We start from the raw sequence: 21,654 nt of genomic DNA on the forward strand, positions 1-21,654 counted from the left end.
GCTCTTTTTGTAACTTTCATTGCTGTTTACTATGTCTTATGCTATCCTGAAGTTATGATTTAGTACTGCATGATCGCTTTTGCCGAGTGGAGGGTGATATATTAAACTGTCAATATCATTTTCTTGCCTTGTAAATATTAGATCTAGCACTGAAGGTACATCAAGTCCTCTTTTTCTGGTGGTTTCCCTCACATGTTGCGTTAAGAAAAACTCGTGGTCGAGATCCAGGAGCTTTTGGTCCCAACAGCTTTCTTGGCTATTTATATCTAGAGTATTCCAATTTATATCTGTATTGAAGTCCCCAGTTAGTATAATTCTTTCCGATTTTTCTTCCATTTTATGTAGCAATGATCTTACACTCTGAATTGTACTCTCTGCCAGGTCCTCATATTCGTCTCTTTCCCATGTGTTTGATCTGGGTGGCATGTACAAATTGGCTACAATTACTTTACCTTCAGATGTGTCGATCTCTATTGCAATCAGTTCTACTTGTGATGGTATATCTAGTTTTATTTCCTTGACTTTTAGACTTTTCGTAGTTAATATTATAATTCCACCTCCTTTTTTAAAATTTCTGTCTCTTCTCCATATATTGTATTCCTCTAAGTTTAGTATGTCATTGGATGTCCTTGGTGTTAATTTTGTTTCAGTTAGGCTTATTATTTGTGGTTCATTTTCTCTGACATAATCATTCATCTCTAGTAATTTAGATACCATTCCATCCACATTTGAGTACATCAACTTTATCATCTTGTTTATATACTTGTCATGACATGGTTCTACTACCTTCCTCCTTTTTCTTCCATCCTGTTTGTGTACCACTTTCGTACCTGCAATCCTATTACTTTGTAAAAAAATTTCTTCTTCTCCTCTTCTGATATTCCCTCATTTTTTGTTTTTGTTTCCTCCCTTTTCTCTTTCAGTAATTCCAGTTCCTCTTGTGTTATGCATCTTTTTATCCATACATTTTTGAACTCTTTTTCCTTAAGATTCTTTGCATTTTTTAGTACCTCTTCGACAGTGTTTACACTCTGGAAAGTCACCTTTAGAGGTCTTGTCTTGCTTTTCTCGTATTTCCCTAACCTTTTGTTTTCCTCTATGTCTTTACTATAGATTTCCTCTGATACTTCTTTCAGTAAGCTCATTACATTTGCCATCTCCTTTTTGTCTCTTGTGATCTTGTTTTTAACTTTATCCGGTGATTACTATTGATTTGTTTATCTCTACTGAATCTCTGACTAACTTTGGATTGTTTTGGATTATTCTTTTCACCTCCTTTGTGTGTGTGTATGTGTGTGTGTGTGTGTGATTCATGAAATAAGGCACTGCTGATTTCCCATTTTCAGGCTGAAATAATTTTAATGAAATACCTGTATTTTTATCTGCTACTGTATATGGAACACCATTTTTCTGTTAAATATAGTAATAATAGGTTTCAGCACCAAAAAATTGTGGTTGCTGTCAGTACCTATTCTTTTTTTTTTCCTTTTTTTTTTCTTTTGGTGGCTGAACCATCAATGCTGTCCCCTCAATGTGAAAAGAATATAAGGAGATGAGCTGTTACATCTGTAGCTACAGTATAACCTCTCATATATGGAATCTGCTAACCAAAGTGATCTAATAATAGGAAAATTTTGAGTGCATGAAAAGAAAAAAAAAAGAAGCTCATAGTATAGTACTAGGATTAAGTAGAAAGGATTAATTGAAAACTGATATGTGCACAAATTATGAGTGTCATCTTACACTGACATTCTACTGTACCAGGGCACTTCATTCCAGTTGGACTTGTTTGTTGGTGGGTTTTAGAATAAAGCACTCTGTTTGCAAGGCCCCAGTAATGCAATGTCCTCATACTTCCCCCAAGATGCTCTGTCCTTCTCACCAACCTTCGTGCCTCGTCATTGATGACTGTAGATGCGTGATGATCAGTGGGCTTGGTATTACTAAACAGTAGTAGCAGCAGAGCATCCCTGGTCTGTCTGGCCAAGAAGACCCATCAACCACAGGAAGGTAACTGCCTCTGCAGAGCCATCCCATGCAGTGAAATAATGTTCCTTTGTGGTGGACAAGGAGCAGGGAAAAGTGTGGAGGTTTGATTCTCTCCACTCACTTAACAGAGGCTCCACAGGAGGCTTTAAATTACCCTATTATTTGGCTGTATGGTTACCTCCCAGCATTGCAGATGGTTTCCTGTGTTCCAGAAAACCATTAGGATTGTCACTCAGTTCAATTAAATTTTGGGAGAAGTAGGCAGTATTACAAGTGGATGGTGGTTACCACCACATACCACTAAACAGTAACTGGGTGGACAGCTTTCTTGTGACACCAGGAGTTTCATGCTAGCTAGTGCCTACAAACTGATGATGATTGATTGATATCCTCTTTCTGATGAACAGATCGTTTCATCTGAGGTCATGAGGATGGGTCAACAAGAGCTATTGTCACCGGGACACTATTTTCCTAGGGCCTACCATTATTATAACCTAAGTATGTGGGTGATGGAAGTCTATATTTTTTGGTACTTCCAGGATTGTGTTCAGGATTTTATTACTCCTGTTATGCTTTGCATTTTTTAGGTATATTGATGTTGGGACACCAAGCTCATCAATGAGTCCAGCATCATCCAGCTGTTTGCCATCGCCAGCTTCATTCACATTAGAGAGCCCATCACCTCCACCCACCACTGCTGACTTCTCAGAGTTTTTCCATGCATCCACCCGTGATTTCTCCCGAGATTTCTCCAACCTCACATTATCAGGTAAGGAGAGAGAGAGAGAGAAAGAGAGAATGCATATAGTGTTAAGCCTGTCCATTGTTATCTTTCCATTGTAACTCTTGCAAATGGCAGGATTTACAGTAAAACCCACCTGTCTGTAACATACTGTATACAGTACAAGTCCCATTATTCGGCATCTATGGGACCAGGATGATGCCGATAAATTAGATTTGCCGAATAATCAAAAACCTACCCACTCAGTACCTTAAATATATTGGTGAACACTTATCACCACTTATGGTACGGTATTACAACTGTGTTTGGAGAGAGTACTGTATACTGTACAATACTGCAATCAATACAGTACTATATCTGAATCTGAAATATATATATATATTAGTGAACATATACAAGGGTAATGACACAGTAGGCCTACAAGTCAAATAACAGTTCCTGGATGGCCGAAATGATACGGAATATTACCTACCAGCTCAGTACATCACTTGTATTGGTGAACTCATCACTACATACTTATATTATTACAAATATGTTTGGAGTGAGTACTGTATACAGTACCTTTTCCAAACAAAATAAAATAGTTGGAAAATTGCATAAAATAAAGGGATCTGAACTGGTAAGGTCTTTCTGATGAAAGTCATAAATTACTTTTAGCACTCACTCTTTTGTTCGTTTTTTTTTTTTTTTTACATGTGAAAGGAGAGTACTGATGGAAACAGTAATGTATTCCATGAACCCCTTAATAACCTCCGACATTGAACAGCCCTTTAAAGTACCGATATTGAGTTAGTGAGCTATGGAAAAACTGTGAACAATTATGGGAATGGAACGAAGGTCACTGGTATGTTTACACGACTCTATGCTACGATTCCAAGCAGTCAGGGGGTCTGTTAATCTCAGATGTTTTCGCCAATTTGGTGAATGCACCGTAACTTTATCAATTCTCCGGTCAATCATAGCGAATCATAGCATGGGTTTAGGGAGCTAAATAACACATTTCTAGGTGCGCCAGACGATTATCTTCACATCTTATAAGAAAATGGAAGAAATTAAATCCCTTTCTGAGTACGTAAAGTTCTTCCATTCTTCTGAAATCAATTTATTTTTCTTACAGATGGGAAGATAATCGTCTGGCTCACCTAGCAATGTGTTATTTAGCTTCCTAAACCCATGCTATGATTCGCTATGAGTCACGGAAAGATTGATAAAGTTACGGTGTATTTACCAAATGGGTGAAAACATCTGAGATTAACCGATCGCCTAACTGCTTGGAATCGTAGCGTAGTCATGTAAACATACCACTGACCTTCGTTCCCTCCCCATAATTGTTCAGTTTTCTTTATAGCTCACACTAACTTAACATCACTGACATTGGTACTGTAAAAGGTTGTTCAGTGCCGGAGGTTATTAAAGGATTAATGGGATATATTACTGTTTGCATCAATGCTCTCTCTTTCACGTTAAGCACAAAAACAAACAAAAGAATGAGCACTAAATGTACGTTTAACTTTCATCAGAGAGACCTTAGCAATTCATATTCCTCCAGTTTATTTTTAAGTATTTTTCTGACTTTAGGTTAGGTTAGGTTTGGTTAAATTATAAGGTACAGTTAAACTCGGTTAGGTTAGGTTCAGTTAAACAGGACGGTCCCTTCCACCATAGCTGAGGAATAAAAATACTAGAGCTGTCACAGCCGTACAGCTAAAAACGGGGAAACTGATTTAACAAGCAGCATTTATTTATGGGTAATGCATTACAGTGTCAGTGGTTCATGGGCTACTCAATTACCGGTGTCATTTTCAGGAAGGCATCAAGAATGAAAGAATTTCAAGAATTAGTGTGGGGGCTTGGAACGTAACCCTCGCTAATTTGGTGGGGGTGGTTACTGTAGTGTATGATACTGTGCAATATTTTAATCAATACAGTACTATACCTGAATCTGAATAAAAATATAGAAATTAGTGAACATACAGAAGTGTAATGAAACATTAGGCCTACAAGCCACAGATAACACTTCCTAGACTGCCGAGATGATTCCGGACATCTGCCGAACAATCAATGATTTTCGTAAATTGGACTATTTCTCAAAACTGCCGAAATGTCGGATCTACCGAACAATCAGCTGCCGAATAATAGGACTTTTACTGTATATGCAATATATACACTCAATCCTCGTAAATCGTGGCAGTTTGAGTCTGGACCACCGCCGCAATTTACAAATTCTGTGGTTTATAAATAATAGCTCTTATGTGAAAAATGAATTTGGGTCTGGACTTTGGCCAACCATCCCCCACAGCACCCTACCTACATCTATCTAGGCACCATCAAACACTAACATACAAATTTAGGAATATTCAGTGCATGTATTTAATAGAAATAAGCAATGTTAAGGGATCTCACCTTAATCCTATGATGAAATTGCTAAGTGAATGGAGTGGGGTTGTGTTGGGAAGAACTTAGAACCTCTCAGCACTTGTTCTTCCCAAACTCTTTCACCAACTTTGAAAACTTCTCTTCCCTCTGAACACGATGAATGAGCTCCAAATGTTGACTGTACAACAACTGCAGCAGCTTCTTGATGCCATACTGCTTAGAGCGCTTCATTGGGGGGTCGGGAGGAGCCATGGCAGGTAGGAGGCGGGGGGAAGTTGCACAAAAAGTGCAGTTAGTTCTCATATTCCACGGCGATGGTCTGTAGTGTGCGGACTGGCGGGACAAGAACAACAACAACATGGCGGCATTAGTATGCACATATGCAACCAGGGACGTGCAGTGATTGGTTGTTGGGTCTCGATTTTCAATTTGAATGCCGCGGTTCACGATTCTCCTCGGAAAAGGCCCACTTCGGTGCCTAGGTCCACGATTTTTGTGACTTAACAGCGATTTAAGGGTGCCGGCAGTCTGACAGCCACTTAGCCGTGATTTACGAATCCATGATTTATAAACATGCGATTTACGAGGATTGAGTGTAAACTGTTGGCCCTGAACATCAGTGGAAAACATCCACAACTGCACCTTTATCGGTGAATTCATAAATTATGCATTAAGTCATTTGATTAAAGTGGAAATACATGAATATACAAATGTTTCACCACTGCCTTGCATTTGCTAGCAGGCACTCAGCTGACTTTGTTTGCAGTTTACAGATTTGTTTAGTGTGGTACAATCACTCCATGGTTCATGTATGTGCATATTTGCCCACAGAATGCGTAGTTTACTGTTTATTTATGATGTAATTTTTAAAAAGGTCAGGGTTCAGTGACAGTTCGCATGCCGGTATCTCGACGGCAACGCTTATTTCCAGCTGTGCATCTCACTCTCACTTTTTATGAATAACAGTACATTAAACAAGTCTTACTTTGTTCGTTTGTTGTTAACTAGCTGGGGTTACGGTTAGGTTAAAATGATTGATGAAATGAGGAAATGACTGATGAGTAACCAGTAAGAGGTGCCAAAGGACTGAGGAATGTCAGATGGTCAGACCCATCTTTGTGAATAATATTACTTTTCACATGCATCACTGATTTGTGAGGGGTCTTCTAACGTAATCTTTGCAAATGTTTGGGACTGACTTTGTACACAGTAAATCTTCAGTTAACTATCCACATAGTGGGGGGAAGAAGCCAGTGAATAATCCAAAAGTCGATTAATAGTAAAGTCTACAGAAATAAAACACAGATTTTTAAATTACCTGTTGCCAACATGCTTCATTTAAATCCCTCTGTTCCTTTTTGTTCATTTTTTTTTTTTAAGCAAGGAAAAAGGAGCCAAAAGCCAAGAGCCTGCAAGTTGCTCCCTCCAAGAAAAAACAAAAGATAACAGAGAGCCAAATTTAAGATCCATTCATTTTGAGATGCCTGGACATACTGCATTTGAAAGACTGGAGAAACCATATGCTGTAGGAATACAGACAGAGGGAGACAATTCCAGAGCTGGCCTGTTGCATACGTGAATGACTGAGAGTAACAGTTAATTCTTTCATTAGGGAGTTGGACAGGAAAGGGATTAGTTTGTTGCTAGACGGGTGCTACGTTCCTGTTGTAGTGGTGGAGCGATGCATACAAACAGTCCAGAGGAGCAGTGACCATTGAAGTAACAACAGAAAAGAGATAAAGATGCAACAGTGCAGTGAAGAGACAGAGGCTGAAGGGAGCCAATAAGAGGAGGAGAGGTAATGAGATGAAAAGAGTTTGACTCCACCTTGTTGAAAAGTGCTATGTGGGAAGCCTCCTCACACATGAGAGTTGTACTTCACACAAGAGTGAATAAACCCTGTGTATAAAGTCAACAACTGTGCAGGGGTAAAGAAGGAATGGAGTCAACTTAGCACACCTAGTCTCTTGGATGCAGATTTTACATGGGAGGTACAGTAATACATTCTTTCCAAGATAAATCCTGAGAGAACGAAACCCCAAGTATGTCTATAGATGATGCAGGATTTAGCTGGATATTGTAAAAAATCAGAGGGTTCAGTACTCCTGTGGAAGATTTTGTCAGGTTGACAGATGTAAGAACTGAGTTTTTGATGCATTAAAACAAGATTACTTTTAACCCAGTCAAAGATATGAGCCAAGTCAGACATTAGGTGTGCCATAACATCACCCTTTGTTTGTTAAAGTAACCGCTGAGATGGATGTTGTGGGAACCAAATGGAAAGGTGAAGGGTGGAGTCTTCATTGTATAAGTGGACAGGGTTAGATGTACAGCTTAGAAGGTAATTGATGAATAAAAGAAAGAGTTGGTGATAGGACAGAGCCCTGAGGAACAACACTATTGATAGTTCTAGAAGAACAGTGGCCATCTACAACGGCTATAGACCGACAAGAAAGGAGGTTAGAGAGGAAGGCACAGATAGAAAGACAGAAACTGTAAGAGGGCAGTTTGGAAAGATTAATGCCAGGCTCGATCGAAAGCCTTTGAGATGTCAATTGCAGTGGCAAAGCTTTCACCAAAGTCCTGAAATGAGGATGACCAGTAGTGTGAAAGGTGGATGAGAAGATTGCCAGTGAAGCGTCCTAGCCGGAACCCATACTGACGATCAGAAAGATTGTGATAGGAAAGATACTTTAAAAATTTTTTTGTTAAGAATAGACTCGAAAACTTTTGAAATATGGGATGTTAAAGCAGTTGGGTGATAGAGGGATGGGAATGGTCACATTTCTTTCAGACAGGCTGAATGAGAGCAAGCTTCCAGCAAGAAGGAAGGGTGCAAGTTGACAAACATAGGCAAAAGAGTTTACCAAGGCAGGGTGTATGCACAGAAGCACAGTTCTTGAGGACAACAGGAGGTGCCCTATCAGGCCCATATGACTTATTATGTGGGTAGAGTTAGCCAGAGTCTCTTGTGCCTTGCCCTCTACTAATGCCCCGCCCTCTTCCAGCTCTGCTCGTTGCTGATTGGCTGAGATAATTATTCTTCCTATTGGTAGAATAATGAGCCTTACTATGAAATAGTATCGTATTATTTGCTTTTACTTTGAATTCATTTCTGTGTGACAAAGGAAGCATTAAAATTTGCTAACTGAATCAAAATCAGTTTGAAAATAACCAACCCGCCTCCACCCACAACTGCAGCTGAATTTTGGCACCAAGAAAGTTCGGAGCTTGGCAGTAACACGTTGCAACTGTGCCGCAATTACTGTTAAACATATTAAGTCATCTATCTGTCATGTCTGGTAAGTTACCACAGTATCATAACCATATTGTAATTTTCCTTATTTATTTCCTTCATTAATTTCATTAAAATTAGAGGGATCGAATACAGAAGTGGAAAAACGAACTGTCATGGGCATTGCCTACTCAGAACGGTATAATTATATATACAGTATAATTATTTATACCAACAATGCCGTATAAGAAATTTGATCCTATGCACGTGAAGTCATTGAAATCTTACAGAAGGAAAAGTTTTTTTTTTTGTGTGTGTGTGTATTTACCTAGTTGTGATATACAGGAAATGAGCTATGCTTATGGAGTCTCATCTCTTTTTCTCGATAAGTCAAATTTTTCTTTGATCTCGTTAAAGTCTTTAGACTGGACGATCTCTTTGTCCAAGCTATTCCACAGGTCTATGCATCTATATGGAAAGCTATATTTCTTGATATCCTTCAAGCAACTTGGCTTTTTCAGTTTCACTCCGTGTCCCCTTGTTACTTTCCTGTCCCATACAAACAGATCTTTTCTGTCAACTTTATTTACTCCCATCATGGCCCTGAACATCGCAATCATGTCACCCCTCTCTCTCCGTTTTTCTAGGGAAGGCAGGTCCAGCTTTTCCGGCCTCTCTCCGTACGACAAATCTGCCAGGCTGGGGACCATCTTGGTTGTTATTCTTCGTATTCTCTCGGTCATGTTTATGTCTTTCTTTTTGTGGGGACCACACTACTGCTGCGTATTCCAACCTGGGGCAGATCATGGCCCCTATCAATTTTATCATCATCTCCTCATCCATGTAATGAAATGCCACTCTTATGTTAGTCAAGAGATTGTATGTCTCTCTTACTATCTTGTTAATATGTTTTTCCGGTGACAAACTATTGTGGACCAGCACTCTCAAATCGCTTTTGTGATTAGTTCATTACCCATCATATAATTCAGGGATGGCCTCTTGGTACTTTTACCCATTTCCACTATTTCACATTTTTTTTCATTAAATTTCACTTCCCACATCCGCCTCCAATCATGAATCCTATCCAGGTCTTCCTGTAGCATTTTACAGTCTTCCTCAACATCTGCTGTCCTCAAGATCTTTGGATCATCAGCAAACTGACTTGCATAACTGTTCATTCTATCTACCATACCATTTACGTAAATCAGGAATATTACTGGCTCTGACACCGAGCCCTGTGGGACTCCACTTGTTACTTCCCTCCATCCAGACATCTTGTCCTTTATTACTGTCCTCATTTGTCTGTCTCTCAAGAAGTCTCTCATCCACTCCATGAGGTTTCTGTTCAGTCCTCCTATGTGCTCCAATTTCAACATTAGTCACTTGTGGGGTGCGTTGTCAAAGGCTTTCTCCAAAACTAAATACACACAATCTACCCAGCTGTCTCTCTCCTGTAGCCTGTCAATCACTCGTGAATAAAAGCTCAACAAGTTGGAAACACACGACCTTCCATTTCTGAATCCAAACTGACTTTCAGTGTATTTACCTATTTGTATTTACCTATTTGTAGTATACAGGAATTGAGCAATGCTCGTGTTGTCCTGTCTCTATATCCACATTTATCAAGTCTACCTTTACACACATGAATGTTTTTCTCATGCACCACCTCTTTGTCTAAGTTGTTCCAAATATTTAAGTATTTACCTAATATACCTAATTGTGATATACATGGAATGTACTATGCTCGTTGGTTTCCGTCGCTGTTTCTCAGTAAGTCAAATTTAGCTTTAAACTCGTTTAAGTTTTTAGACTGGACGATCTCTTTGTCCAGGCTATTCCACAAGTCTATACTCTGTAAGGAAAGCTATATTTCTTGATATCCTTCAAGCAGCTTGACTTATTCAATTTCATTCCGTGTCCTCTTGTTGCTCTCTTATCCCATACAAACAGATCTTCTTTGTCAATTTTATCTACTCCCACCATGGTCCTGAACACTGCGATCATGTCTCCCCTCTTTCTCCTTTCCTCTAAGGAAGGCAAATCCAGTTTTTCCAGCCTCTCTCTGTATGACAGGTTTGTCAGACTGGGGACCATCTTGGTTGCTGTTCTTTGTATTCTCTCAATCTTGTTTATATCTTTCTTTTTGTGTGGGGACCACACTACCGCTGCATATTCTAACCTGGGGCGGATCATGGCCACTATCAATTTTTTCATCATCTTCTCATCCATATAATGAAATGCTACTCTTATGTTAGTCAAGAGTTTATAAGTCTCTCCAATTATCTTGTTAATGTGCTTTTCTGGTGACAAACTATCTTGGACCAGCACTCCCAAATCTTTCTCTTCTCTCCTTTTTGTGATTAATTCATTACCCAACAAATAATTCAGTGATGGTCTCCTGGTACTTTTACCCATTTCCAATATTTTACATTTCTTTACATTAAATTTCATTTCCCACGTCCGGCTCCAATTGTGTATCCTATCCAAATCCTCCTGCAGTATTTTACAATCCTCCTCGACCTCTACCTTCCTCAAGATCTTTACATCATCAGCAAACAGACTTGCATAACTGTTCACTCCATCTACCATATCATTTACGTAAATCAGGAACATTACTGGCGCCAACACCGAGCCTTGAGGGACTCCACTTGTTACTTCTCTCCATCCAGACATCCTATCCTTTACTACTGTCCTCATTTGTCTGTCTCTCAAAAAGTCTCTCATCCATTCCAGAAGTTTCCCCTTCAGTCCTCCTATATATTCTAGTTTCCACATTAATCTTTTATGAGGTACCTTGTCAAAGGCCTTCTCTAAGTCTAAGTACACACAATCCGCCCAACCATCTCTCTCCTGTACCACGTCAATCGCTCTTGAGTAAAAGCTCAACAAGTTAGAAACACATGACCTTCCACTTCTGAATCCAAACTGACATTCAGCCAAAATATTCATCTCTTCCAGATATTTTATCCATCTGTCTTTCAGGATTCTCTCACACAATTTTGCGACCATGCTGGTTAGAGACACTGGTCTATAATTCAGGGGTTCTTCCCTGTTTCTTCCCTTGTAAATTGGTACCACATTTGCCCTCTTCCATTCTTTTGGCACTTTCCCCTCTTCCAGTGAGCATACGATTAAACTGTGAATTTTATCCGCCAGTTGTTCTCTGCATTCCTTCAGTACCCAATTAGAAATTCCATCAGGTCCTGGGGCATTCCTTACATCTTGAGTTTCCAGTAATTTATACACTTCCTGTACCTCCACTTTTATATCTTTTATCACCGGAACATTTCTAATCACTCCCTCCCTTTCCACAAGCTCCTTTTCTTTAGTGAAAACTGACTGGAAACGTTTGTTCATTATTTCTGCTTGCATTGCCGCATCCTTAAAGACCTCTCCTTCTACTTTCAGTTTGGTGATTTCTTCCTTTTGTTTCAGTTTGCCGTTAACAAATCTATAAAACACTTTGGGTTCATCCTTGCATTTGTCAATTATACCTTTTTTAAAATTCCTTTCTTCTTCTCTACGTATTCTTGTGTATTCATATCTTGTTCTTTTATATTCTTCCTTTGTTCTGTTGTTTTTAGACTGTGTGTGTGTGTGTGTGTGTGTGTGTGTGTGTGTGTATTTAATTAGTTGTATTTACCTAGTTGTGATATACAGGAAATGCACAATGCTTGTGGGGTCCCATCTCTTTTTCTCATTGTTAAATTTTGCTTTGAACCCATTTAAGTTTTTAGACTGGACAATCTCTTTGTCCAGGCTGTTCCACAAGTCTGTGCATCTACAGTAGAAGTCCTATTTTTCGGCATCTATGGGACCAGGCAAGTGCCGAAAAATCAAAATTGCCGAATTATCAAAAACCCTACCCACTCAGTACCTTATATGTTTCGGTGAACACTATCATCACTACTCATATCATTACAAATGTGTTTGGAGAGAGTACTGTATACTGTTTGATACTGTACAATACTGTAATGAATACAGTACTATGCATGAATATGAAAAATAAAGAAATTAGTGAACATACTGTATATAAATGTAATGGTACAGTAGGCCTACAAGTTCACATGCACTTACCTAAACTTATAGTAGGTTCCTTATTTACATATGTACAATAGAAGGGGTTGATTGGAGTCTGCTACTGCTGGAAGAAGTCCCCAGCAGTAGAGGGGACGAAAAAAATTGGAAAATCTTCTGAACGATCAGAGATTTTCGTAAATGGGACTATTTCTCAAAACTGCCGAAATATCAGATTTGCCGGGGAATTGGATGCCGAAAAATTGGACTTTTACTGTATATGGAAAGCTATATTCCTTGATATCCTTCAAACAGCTTGGCTTTTTCAGTTTCATTCCGTGTCCTCTTGTTACTCTCCCGTCTGATCCAAACAGATCATTTTTATCAGTATTATTTAGTCCCATCATGGCCCTGAACACTGCAGTCATGTCGCCCCTCTCTGTCCGTTCTTCTAGGGAAGGCAGATCCAACTTTTCCAGCCTCTCTTCTTAAGACAGATCTGCCAGGCTGGGGACCATCTTGGTTGCTGTTCTTTGTATTCTCTCGATCTTATTTATATTTCTCTTTTTGTGTGGGTGTGGGTGTGTGTGTGTGGATACCAAATATAAGGAAGAAAGTCAAAACACTACGTTCTTTGTAGAATGTATACCTTTTTATTTTCATAGAGGGAACTTTTGTTACTTTATAAATCTTTCAGGCCAGTGACGTTCCTTGGTATTTTTTTTCCAACATCCTTTACTACAAAATATGTTTCTTACTTAAATAGAAAAGATGTCATTGCAGTTAAGGGGTTAAGTTAAAGTTTTGGTGCTTCGATTAGCGAGAGCACCTGACATGTTTACCTGATGCTGGCATGGCAAAACTGTGGCTTCCCTCATATGATCCTACTCAAGCCAGTGGGTGAGTAGGCAGGGCCAGGGGGGTGGGGCACAAGAAACTATGGCTAATGTTACCAGTATAGGACTGAGGCCAGTGATGGCAGAGAATACATCAGTTGAAGAAATATTAATGTGAGTCATGAGGAAGTCAGAGAGGGGAAGTGATGGAGGAACAGCATTGGAATAATATAAGGTGGAATTGTGGGAGAAAGTCTGAGCGTAGAGTTTTGCTTTATCAGTAGAAGAAATAGCTGCAGAGCTATCAGAGTGGAAAAGAGGAGGGAAGGATTAAGAGGTAATGTTGTTGGAAAGGTTTTTGGCAAGGTGCCAGAAGGAGCAGGAAGAATGTGAGTTGGAGAGCTCAGAGCATGTAGTGCGAATGAAATTATTTTTAGCAGAGTGAAGAACAGACTTAACACGATTCCAGGCAAAAACATAATAGAGATGAGATTCGGTAGTTGGTTGGCTGCGATACTTTTGTAAGCGTTCTCCTTGTTGTGGACAGCATTAGAACAAACGTGATTAACCAACACACGCCGCGCAATACTTAACGAAGTCGTCACCTCACTATAGACATTTTTTCTGAAACCGCAGAAAATTGCTTGTTTTCAAACCTTAACCCTTATCTGCCATGGGTTTCCCGCCATCTCCCACTCCTCCTTACAGGGAATTTCCGAGATTTTAGGGAAAATACTCATACTTCAAACCCTAATATCTTCCAAACTATAATAGCTAGGGAAAAAAATAAAGATACATAAGACTCACTAATCTTCCTCTTTCAAATGTAGCTATCCCGAGGTCTCCAGGCGGTCCCATCAATGAGTAAGGATAAGTTATAGACGACTGATTTTATACGCTTAGGTGGGCTGGTTCTGAGCGCAAACCACTGGCAGCGACCTTGGACTTGCTGGCAAGTGTTGGCAGCACTGACCGGAGTGGTGATTATAATACTGCCCTGGCATCCGTGAATGGAATGTGGAAAATTCCACTCAATCCTTGACTTTTCCTCACTCACTGTCGTAAGGATGAGTCATCGCCCTGTCTATGTGGCTCCCCAAAGGGTTTTCTGCCTGTCTCATAATGCCACTATGCCCCGTAGATGTATGGGAAAAAAATAGCTCTTTGTTTTTCTGTACTCACTTCTTGCATCAATTATAATAATTTCTCTCTACTATGACACTTATAATTGCACTTGACATCATGATTATGGGTAATTGCAATTTGACAAGTACAGTAAATGCTGTGGCAGTTTCACGCTGTATGGCTGAGTATGAGGTAATTACTTGTACTATAAATCAGACTGATTTGTACTAATCAAGGGCATCGTTAAAATCTTACAAATGTTATACACAACATACATTATTTGTACTTCATATCACAAATACACTTATGCTCACATATTCAGCAATATTTTCCTGAGGAATTAGTTGGAGAAGAACAGGGAGGCTTTAGGAAGGGAAGAGGTTGTGTAGATCAGATATTCATTCTTAGATCTTTAGTGGAAAAGTTTCTAGAGAAAGGAAAGAAGTTGTATGCGGCCTTCATGGATTTGGAGAAAGCATATGACTGGATAGATAGACAAGGATTGTGGAAAGTATTAAGAATATATGGAGTAGATGGGAAGTTGTTGAATGCTGTGAAGAGTATGTATGATGGTGCTAAGGCTGCAGTGTGTGTGGATGGTGAACTGAGTGAATTTTTCTCTTTGAAAGTTGGTTTGAAACAGGGATGTGTCATGTCTCCATGGTTGTTCAGTCTGTACATGGATGGGGTAATAAAAGAGTTACAAGGTAGGACAGTGGATGTTGGAGTGGCTCTAGTGAGAGAGGGTAGTGTGTGGAAACTCCCTGTACTGTTGTTTGCAGATGATACTGTGTTGTTAAGTGAAGACGAAGGGGAGCTGCAAGGCTTGGTGGATGAGTTTGGGAGAGTGTGTAAGAAACGGAATCTAAAGGTGAATGTAGGAAAGTGTAAAGTGATGGTCTTTGAGAGAGGTGAAGTCAGTGAATATACAGTGAGGTTGGTTGGTGGGGAAATGGAAAATGTGAGTACATTTAAGTACTTGGAGAGTATGATGAGTAAGGATGCAAGTTTGGAGGATGAAGTGCTTGAAACGGTACAACAAGGAAGAAAGGTTGCTGGTTCTTTGAAAGCAGTGATAAGAAACAGGGAAGTGAGCATGGAAGTGAAAAAGTTACTATATGACAGTATTGTGATACTAACTCTAACGTATGGAAGTGAAGCTTGGACATTGTTGGAAGGACACAAGAGTGAGAGCAGTGGAAATGAGTTATTTAAGAGGAGCCTGTAGAGTCACATGGAGAGACAGGCTGACAAATGAGGATATAAAGGAGCGTTGTGGTGTGGATGTGGATGTGATATGAAGCATTAGGAGGAACACACTGAGGTGGTTTGGCCATGTGGAGAGGATGGAGGGTGAGAGACTGATGAGGAGAGTGTATGTGAGTGAGGTGGAGGGGGGGAGAGGGAGGGGCAGGCTGAGAATGAGAGGGAGGGATGGAGTGGAGAGGTATATGAGAGAGGGGGTGTGAGTTGGGAGCGGGGCAGTGAAATGGCGGGGGACAGGGCGATGTGGAAGCGAATTGTTTGTGGCCACCCTGTACATGATTAAGGCATCTGGCAATAGATAGATAGATAGATAGCTTTTCCTGAGTGTTGAAGGGAAAGAATGTACTGTAGTTATTGCCAACGAGGTAATTTTCTTTCTGGCCCACTTACAAGTGGTATTCTTTCATGTAACAGTTAGGCTAAATCAAGGTATTTCCAATAATTTTTCCACCAGTAACCAATAAACAGTAACACTTATTGCATTGCACTTGTAGAACTTATTATAAAACATTTACATAATAGCACTTACCAGAAATCAACTATAATATCTAACATTTCACTTATTTATAAAAAACACACACACACTTGTGCATACCTGTATGCTTACACTTTCCCACACACATGCTCAGTAACCACGGTCAGAGTGATACTTGCAAAAACATTTGGGACATAGGGGGACCTTGCACTCTGCACATTGGCAGGCTGTCTCTTCTTCTGCTGGGAGACAGCGTTTGGGCGTGTTACAGACGTGGCACCGCCTGTATGCCTGACAACCTGCTGTGGCACGGCCAATCTCTGCCAGCCTGTGCCGCTGGAAGTAATCTGCACAGCTTAGCCTGTCCACGCTGTAGGTGCTGTGTGCATCCCCCGCCTAGCATCCGGCACCTGTACAGTTGAATATTCTTCAAGGAGTTCGCGTGCAAGCACTCTCTCAAACTCTCGTAGAGAGAAAGGTTTCCTGATGAGCTCCTTGAACAGTATGAAACTCTTCAGGATGGCGATATCAAGAAGGTGTAAAAATGCCTTCTTGTACCACCTGCAGGACTTACGTAGGCAATCAACCTCACCAATATTCAGTAGGAACCCACAGTACGCAAGTATATGGGTGGCAGAGGACATCGTGTACTAGGAATTTATGTACTCTGAATACTTAAACTTATGGGAAAAATTACATATGGGCAGCACCCCCTTTCATGGGCAACCCTTGAGACTCCTTTCAGACCTAAGTGTTGTACTGTACAGGGAAGCTATCTAGGACGTATTACCAAAGATAAAGTAAACCAACAAGATTATGGCTTTACTGAATCAACAAGGATATAGCCAACAAGAATATGGCTGCTCACCTTAACCCAAGAGGACAACAGGCTTAATGGAGGTAAGAAGGGAATCCAAGGCAGGGTGAGGCACCTAGCGTGGGTTTTGGGAGAATTCGCCGTCAAGTCAATTCGCCATCACATCAACAACAAGACAGTTCGCCATCATTAATGAAGACAGCTATGGGTGATGCTAGAATATGTATTCAAAGGCGACTACAGCGAGAAAGAAACAAGTTAATTATTGTCTGACAGCAAATTGACTTGATGGCGAATTTTCTTGGAACCTTAGTGTGCACCTGCACCACCTGCCACACTACCCAACACACCACTCTGGTCACCAGTACTTTCAACACTTTCACTAGCTAATGCACTCACTTCATTCATAAACCCTTCAAAGTAAAGTCATCACTTCCTCCACTCCCAACTGACAGTGTTCAATGTTCTTGAATTCTTTCTTGAATTTATCTAGTGCACACAGTACCCGGCTGAGCTCCATCATTGACAAGTCTCCACTCTCCATCGCTGGCGGTTGGCACTTCTTGGGGTGGCAATGTCGCGTGCTCAGGGTAAACCCCGGATTTGGGCTGCTCTTCGCTGCTGTCTTGCCCACAACGAGTTCAATTTGTGTACTTTTAAAAAATACACTAAAATTAGGGAAAAAAATAGGTCCTCGCGTACAATGAGGATTGCGTACTTTGAATTCGCATACTGTGGGTATCTACTGTACATATGTGATTTATCAACAAACCGCATGTTGATATAATAATCGTTGACAGCATCTGGCTTCAACATGGGTTCCCTGGTCCTGTAGTCTGTTTTATGCATTTCCTCAGACACACCCTTATGTATTGTTGACAACATGTTAACCCGTTTCTTGTCATGCCAGAGGAGGGCTAACATGTTGCCACATTTCTTGGTAAGAAGGGCTTCTTTCTCAGTATTTGCTGGGAATATAGGGAAATGGAAATTCTTTCTGTTTGCCTGAACAGTTGCACAGGACCCAGTACTATGTTCAAGAAAATACTTGGTCAGCACTGGGGCTGTGTAATGATTATCAGTGTACAGAATGTGGTGCCAGTTGAAATACCTTTCCATCAGCACTTTCACAACCTATGCTGAGAAACCGTGAGGATTGTCACTAGGTATATCAACATCCGTAGCTGAGTAAACTATCACATCAAGCATATATCCAGTTTTGCAGTTGCAGAGGACAAAGAATTTCAGCCCAAAGCAGCGACGCTTGGACGGTACATACTGAATGAATGCCAACCTGCCCTGAATGAGACCAGTGACTCATCAGTTACCACTTTCTGAAACAGACAAAAAACCTTGGAAAATGACTCCTTGGGCATTGTTAGAATGGGTCTAATTTTCCACAACCTGTCGTTTGGTACAGGCCCATAATGTTTATTGAAATAGAGGATCCTTTGGATGGCCAGGCGCCTGTCGCAGGCCATATACTTACCGAAGACAGGTGTGCCCACGAGTTCATCAATCGACCAATAGTCATGGAGCACATGATTTCTTATGTGCACCATCAACTTGGTAAGGACTAGCCACACAAACAATTCCCCTACCTCTGCAGATTGCCAGTCCCTCATGTGCCTGCTTTTGCAGGCAGCCACGTCCAGCCACCGCACACACATAGCCTGTGGAAATTTATTTCTTCCACCAGGTATTGCATAATTGCAGTCGTGAATACTGCCCTGATAATACTGCTAATAGTCCAGGGCCTGGGGGGAAGCTCAGCTTCCTGAACACCTGATCCTTCCTCATCAAACACTGGCACAGAGGGCTCAAAGCCTTCTCCATCCTCCCAGACAAAGGTCTGAATACATCTGTCATCGCCAACACATTCTCCTTCCCATGCTTGGCAGGATCCAGTACTGTGAAGTCAGTGGCAACTACTTCCCATGGTCTGCTTGCTGCCCGTGTCCCCACCATTATTTTTGTCTGTACACCTTCCTCCTAGCCCATGAAACAGGTTTTACATTGTGCAAAGTGTACTTTGACATCCTCATGTAACCTCATCCACAAGAAACGGTCCCATTATGCAGTAGACCCTCGATTTAATGGACTTTGGTAGACTGGATATCGGATTGAACAGACGCTGTGCAGGTTGCAAGATTTCTGTGAGCTATAACGGACAATGTCCATTAGTTGAGGCACATTTTGTCACAGTATAATTGTTTACTACCCATTTTACTCGAACTTGGCCTGAAATTGTCCTCTCCCCATCGTGATTGCTGAGTTGTATTAACAGACTATAGTAATACTGTACTGTACTAGTCATGAAGAATTGCTTTGACAAGGATGTGAAATAAGCTGCAGAAAGGTGAAATTATGGGCAAGTTAATGTAAAATGGGTATAGTTTTCATTTTTAGTGCTTGAATATGCTACTGTACCCATTTATTTTCAAACGCATTCTTGAAATCCCACTTCAGGGGGACCATCGAATATCTTGGATTATCGACTGTATCTGATCAGGCTCCCGTCCCCACAGTTAGTTCATTCTAGCGAGGATGTACAGTTAGTTCATTCTAGTGAGGATGTACTGTAATGTAGTCCTAGCCATCTTCTGATGGCCCGGTTGTTCCTGTGAAGTGGCCAGTACATCCTTACATTGGCCTTCAAGCAGAACAGGTTTGGCCTGGCCCTCTTGCAAACTGTCTCCAGTATGGTAGATCACATCTTGCTTCAGGATCAGTGATTTCTTTATTCTCCACAACTGCCAAAATTCAACCAACTGAAATTGGGTCTTCAGCCATTCAAGACTCAACTGCCCTACCAAATGCACCAAAGAGAACCCACTGCAGAACAAGATCTTTGACTCAGCTATCCTACCAAATGCAACCAAAGAGAAACCATTGCAGAGCAAGATCTCTGAACATCCCTCATCTGGCCCCAGCTTGCTCTGTCCCACACATTTAATAGAGGCACTCTCTCTTTGCCCACACACTGTCAGGGCCTAAGCCATATTTCTTGCACCTCATCTTCCACTGAAATGACCTGATAAGGCTTCCTGGACAGGCCATTTACATTGGTATTCTGTTTTCATGGGTGTTACTACACCACAAAAACCATTTCAAGTCACCTAACCACTAACTCTCCATGGCTCCTAATTGAGTGATAAGCCAAATGATTTCCTGTAAACCAGGAAAGTGATTACGACACCGGGTGGTAACCTTATAACCAACCAACACATGTTCCCTGTGTGACAAAAAGTGGGTTGGCTTAAGGTTAGTGCCCCTCCCCATTAAACAACTAACTAAAAATACGAACAAGAAGCCTCGGACCAGGACTGACCAAAAGGTGATGACTAAGGAACGAGCAAAGAACACAGTACAGATAGCTACGTGGAATTGAAGGGGTGCAAATGATGAGGTGAAAGAAAGAGAGATTGTCCAGGTGCCTGAGGGTGCAAAAGTGGAAGTATGTGGATTAACTGAAACTAAATGGTAAGGTGAGAGTGTGAGAGAACGGGAGTATGGATGGGGTATATGCACAGGAATAGGTGGGAATGAGAGGGCAAAAGAAGGAGTGTATTGTTGTGAGTAACAGATGGAAGGAGAATATATGAGAGTATGGATCAGTTGGCTCAAGGATTGTGTGGGTAAGATTGAAAGTTGGACTACAAATGTGGGCGATTGTGTGCGTGTATGTGCCAATGCAAGATCGTGTAAGTAGCGTGAGAGAAGAGTTCTGGACAAATGTGGAAGCATGCATGGAAAAGTTTGAAAGAAATGAGAGAGTGTTTTTAATTGGAGATATGAATGGAAAAGTAGAGAATGCGAAGGTGGATAGAGTAGTTGTTGAGTGGGGTGTGCCTGCAGAGATGGATGAAAATGGCAGTGCTTTAGTGGACATTTGTGCCAGGAGGGGGTTGGTGATAGCCAATACCCTCTTCAGGCACAAAATGATCCACAGGTATACATGGCGAGTGATGAGAAGGGTGGGTGGTGAACTGAATGAATGGACGGCAATGATTGGTTATGTGTGTGTGGATGACAGGATGAGTTGTGTAATGGATGCAAGGGTATATAGAGGTTGGAGGAGTAGACTTTTTGACCACCACTTGGTGGAGGTCAGAATCAAGGTCCAAATGAAATGGAAAGCTGATGACAGGGAGAGCTGGAGCTCGCATTTCATCAGCCCTCAGGACTAGTTCCTGACCATCCCCCTTTGCTGAACTTTTTCAGTGTTTCAGTAACACAGAGAGTAGGCCAGCATGCTCTCCAATACAAGTTTCTCTAACTGTCAGCACCAAACTACATGGACAGTACACACTACACTACCTTTTCAAAATTAAAAAAGAAAATGAAAAATGGCGTTAATAAATCATGCCTCAGAGTCCCCGGGGGGGTGGGGGGGAGGACCATAAATTCCCCCTCCATTCACCCCTCTCCTGGTGATGACTCTGAGAGATGCCTGGAACCAGTGTCTGACTCCTTTTTCATTTCTGCAACATTCGTGGCCTTTCCTATAACTTTCTCTATGTCAAAGACCACCTCTCCTCCTCTAAACCTCACCTTCTCTTCCTGACAGAGACTCAGCTGTCTGAGGCAACTGACAGCAAACCCATTTCTGTTTCCTCCTACTTTCTCTATATTCATTTCAAAGCCAAAGGTGGCTTTTGTGTATATGTATGCAACGACCTATCTTACTCTCGTGTTCCTGAACTTGATTCTTCTGAATTCTTTACACTCTGGTTTCAACTATCCTGTCATTCTCTGACTAAATATATCTGCGCT

General features: G+C 41.0%; 1 protein-coding gene across 1 annotated transcript in view; it reads left to right on the plus strand.

The window, feature by feature from the left end:
* The window catches only part of Camta (Calmodulin-binding transcription activator), a 1,827,966-nt gene that overhangs the window by 1,475,812 nt on the left and 330,500 nt on the right, over positions 1-21,654 (plus strand). The window contains exon 27 of the mRNA XM_080281035.1: positions 2,577-2,758. Within this exon, the coding sequence (XP_080137161.1) occupies positions 2,577-2,758 (182 nt within the window). The remainder of the gene's footprint in view (positions 1-2,576; positions 2,759-21,654) is intronic.

This window comes from Coenobita brevimanus, chromosome 87 (assembly GCF_032717465.1).
Source record: "Coenobita brevimanus isolate Jiangsu-jjx chromosome 87, ASM3271746v2, whole genome shotgun sequence".
In the NCBI taxonomy this organism is placed as follows: domain Eukaryota; kingdom Metazoa; phylum Arthropoda; class Malacostraca; order Decapoda; family Coenobitidae; genus Coenobita; species Coenobita brevimanus.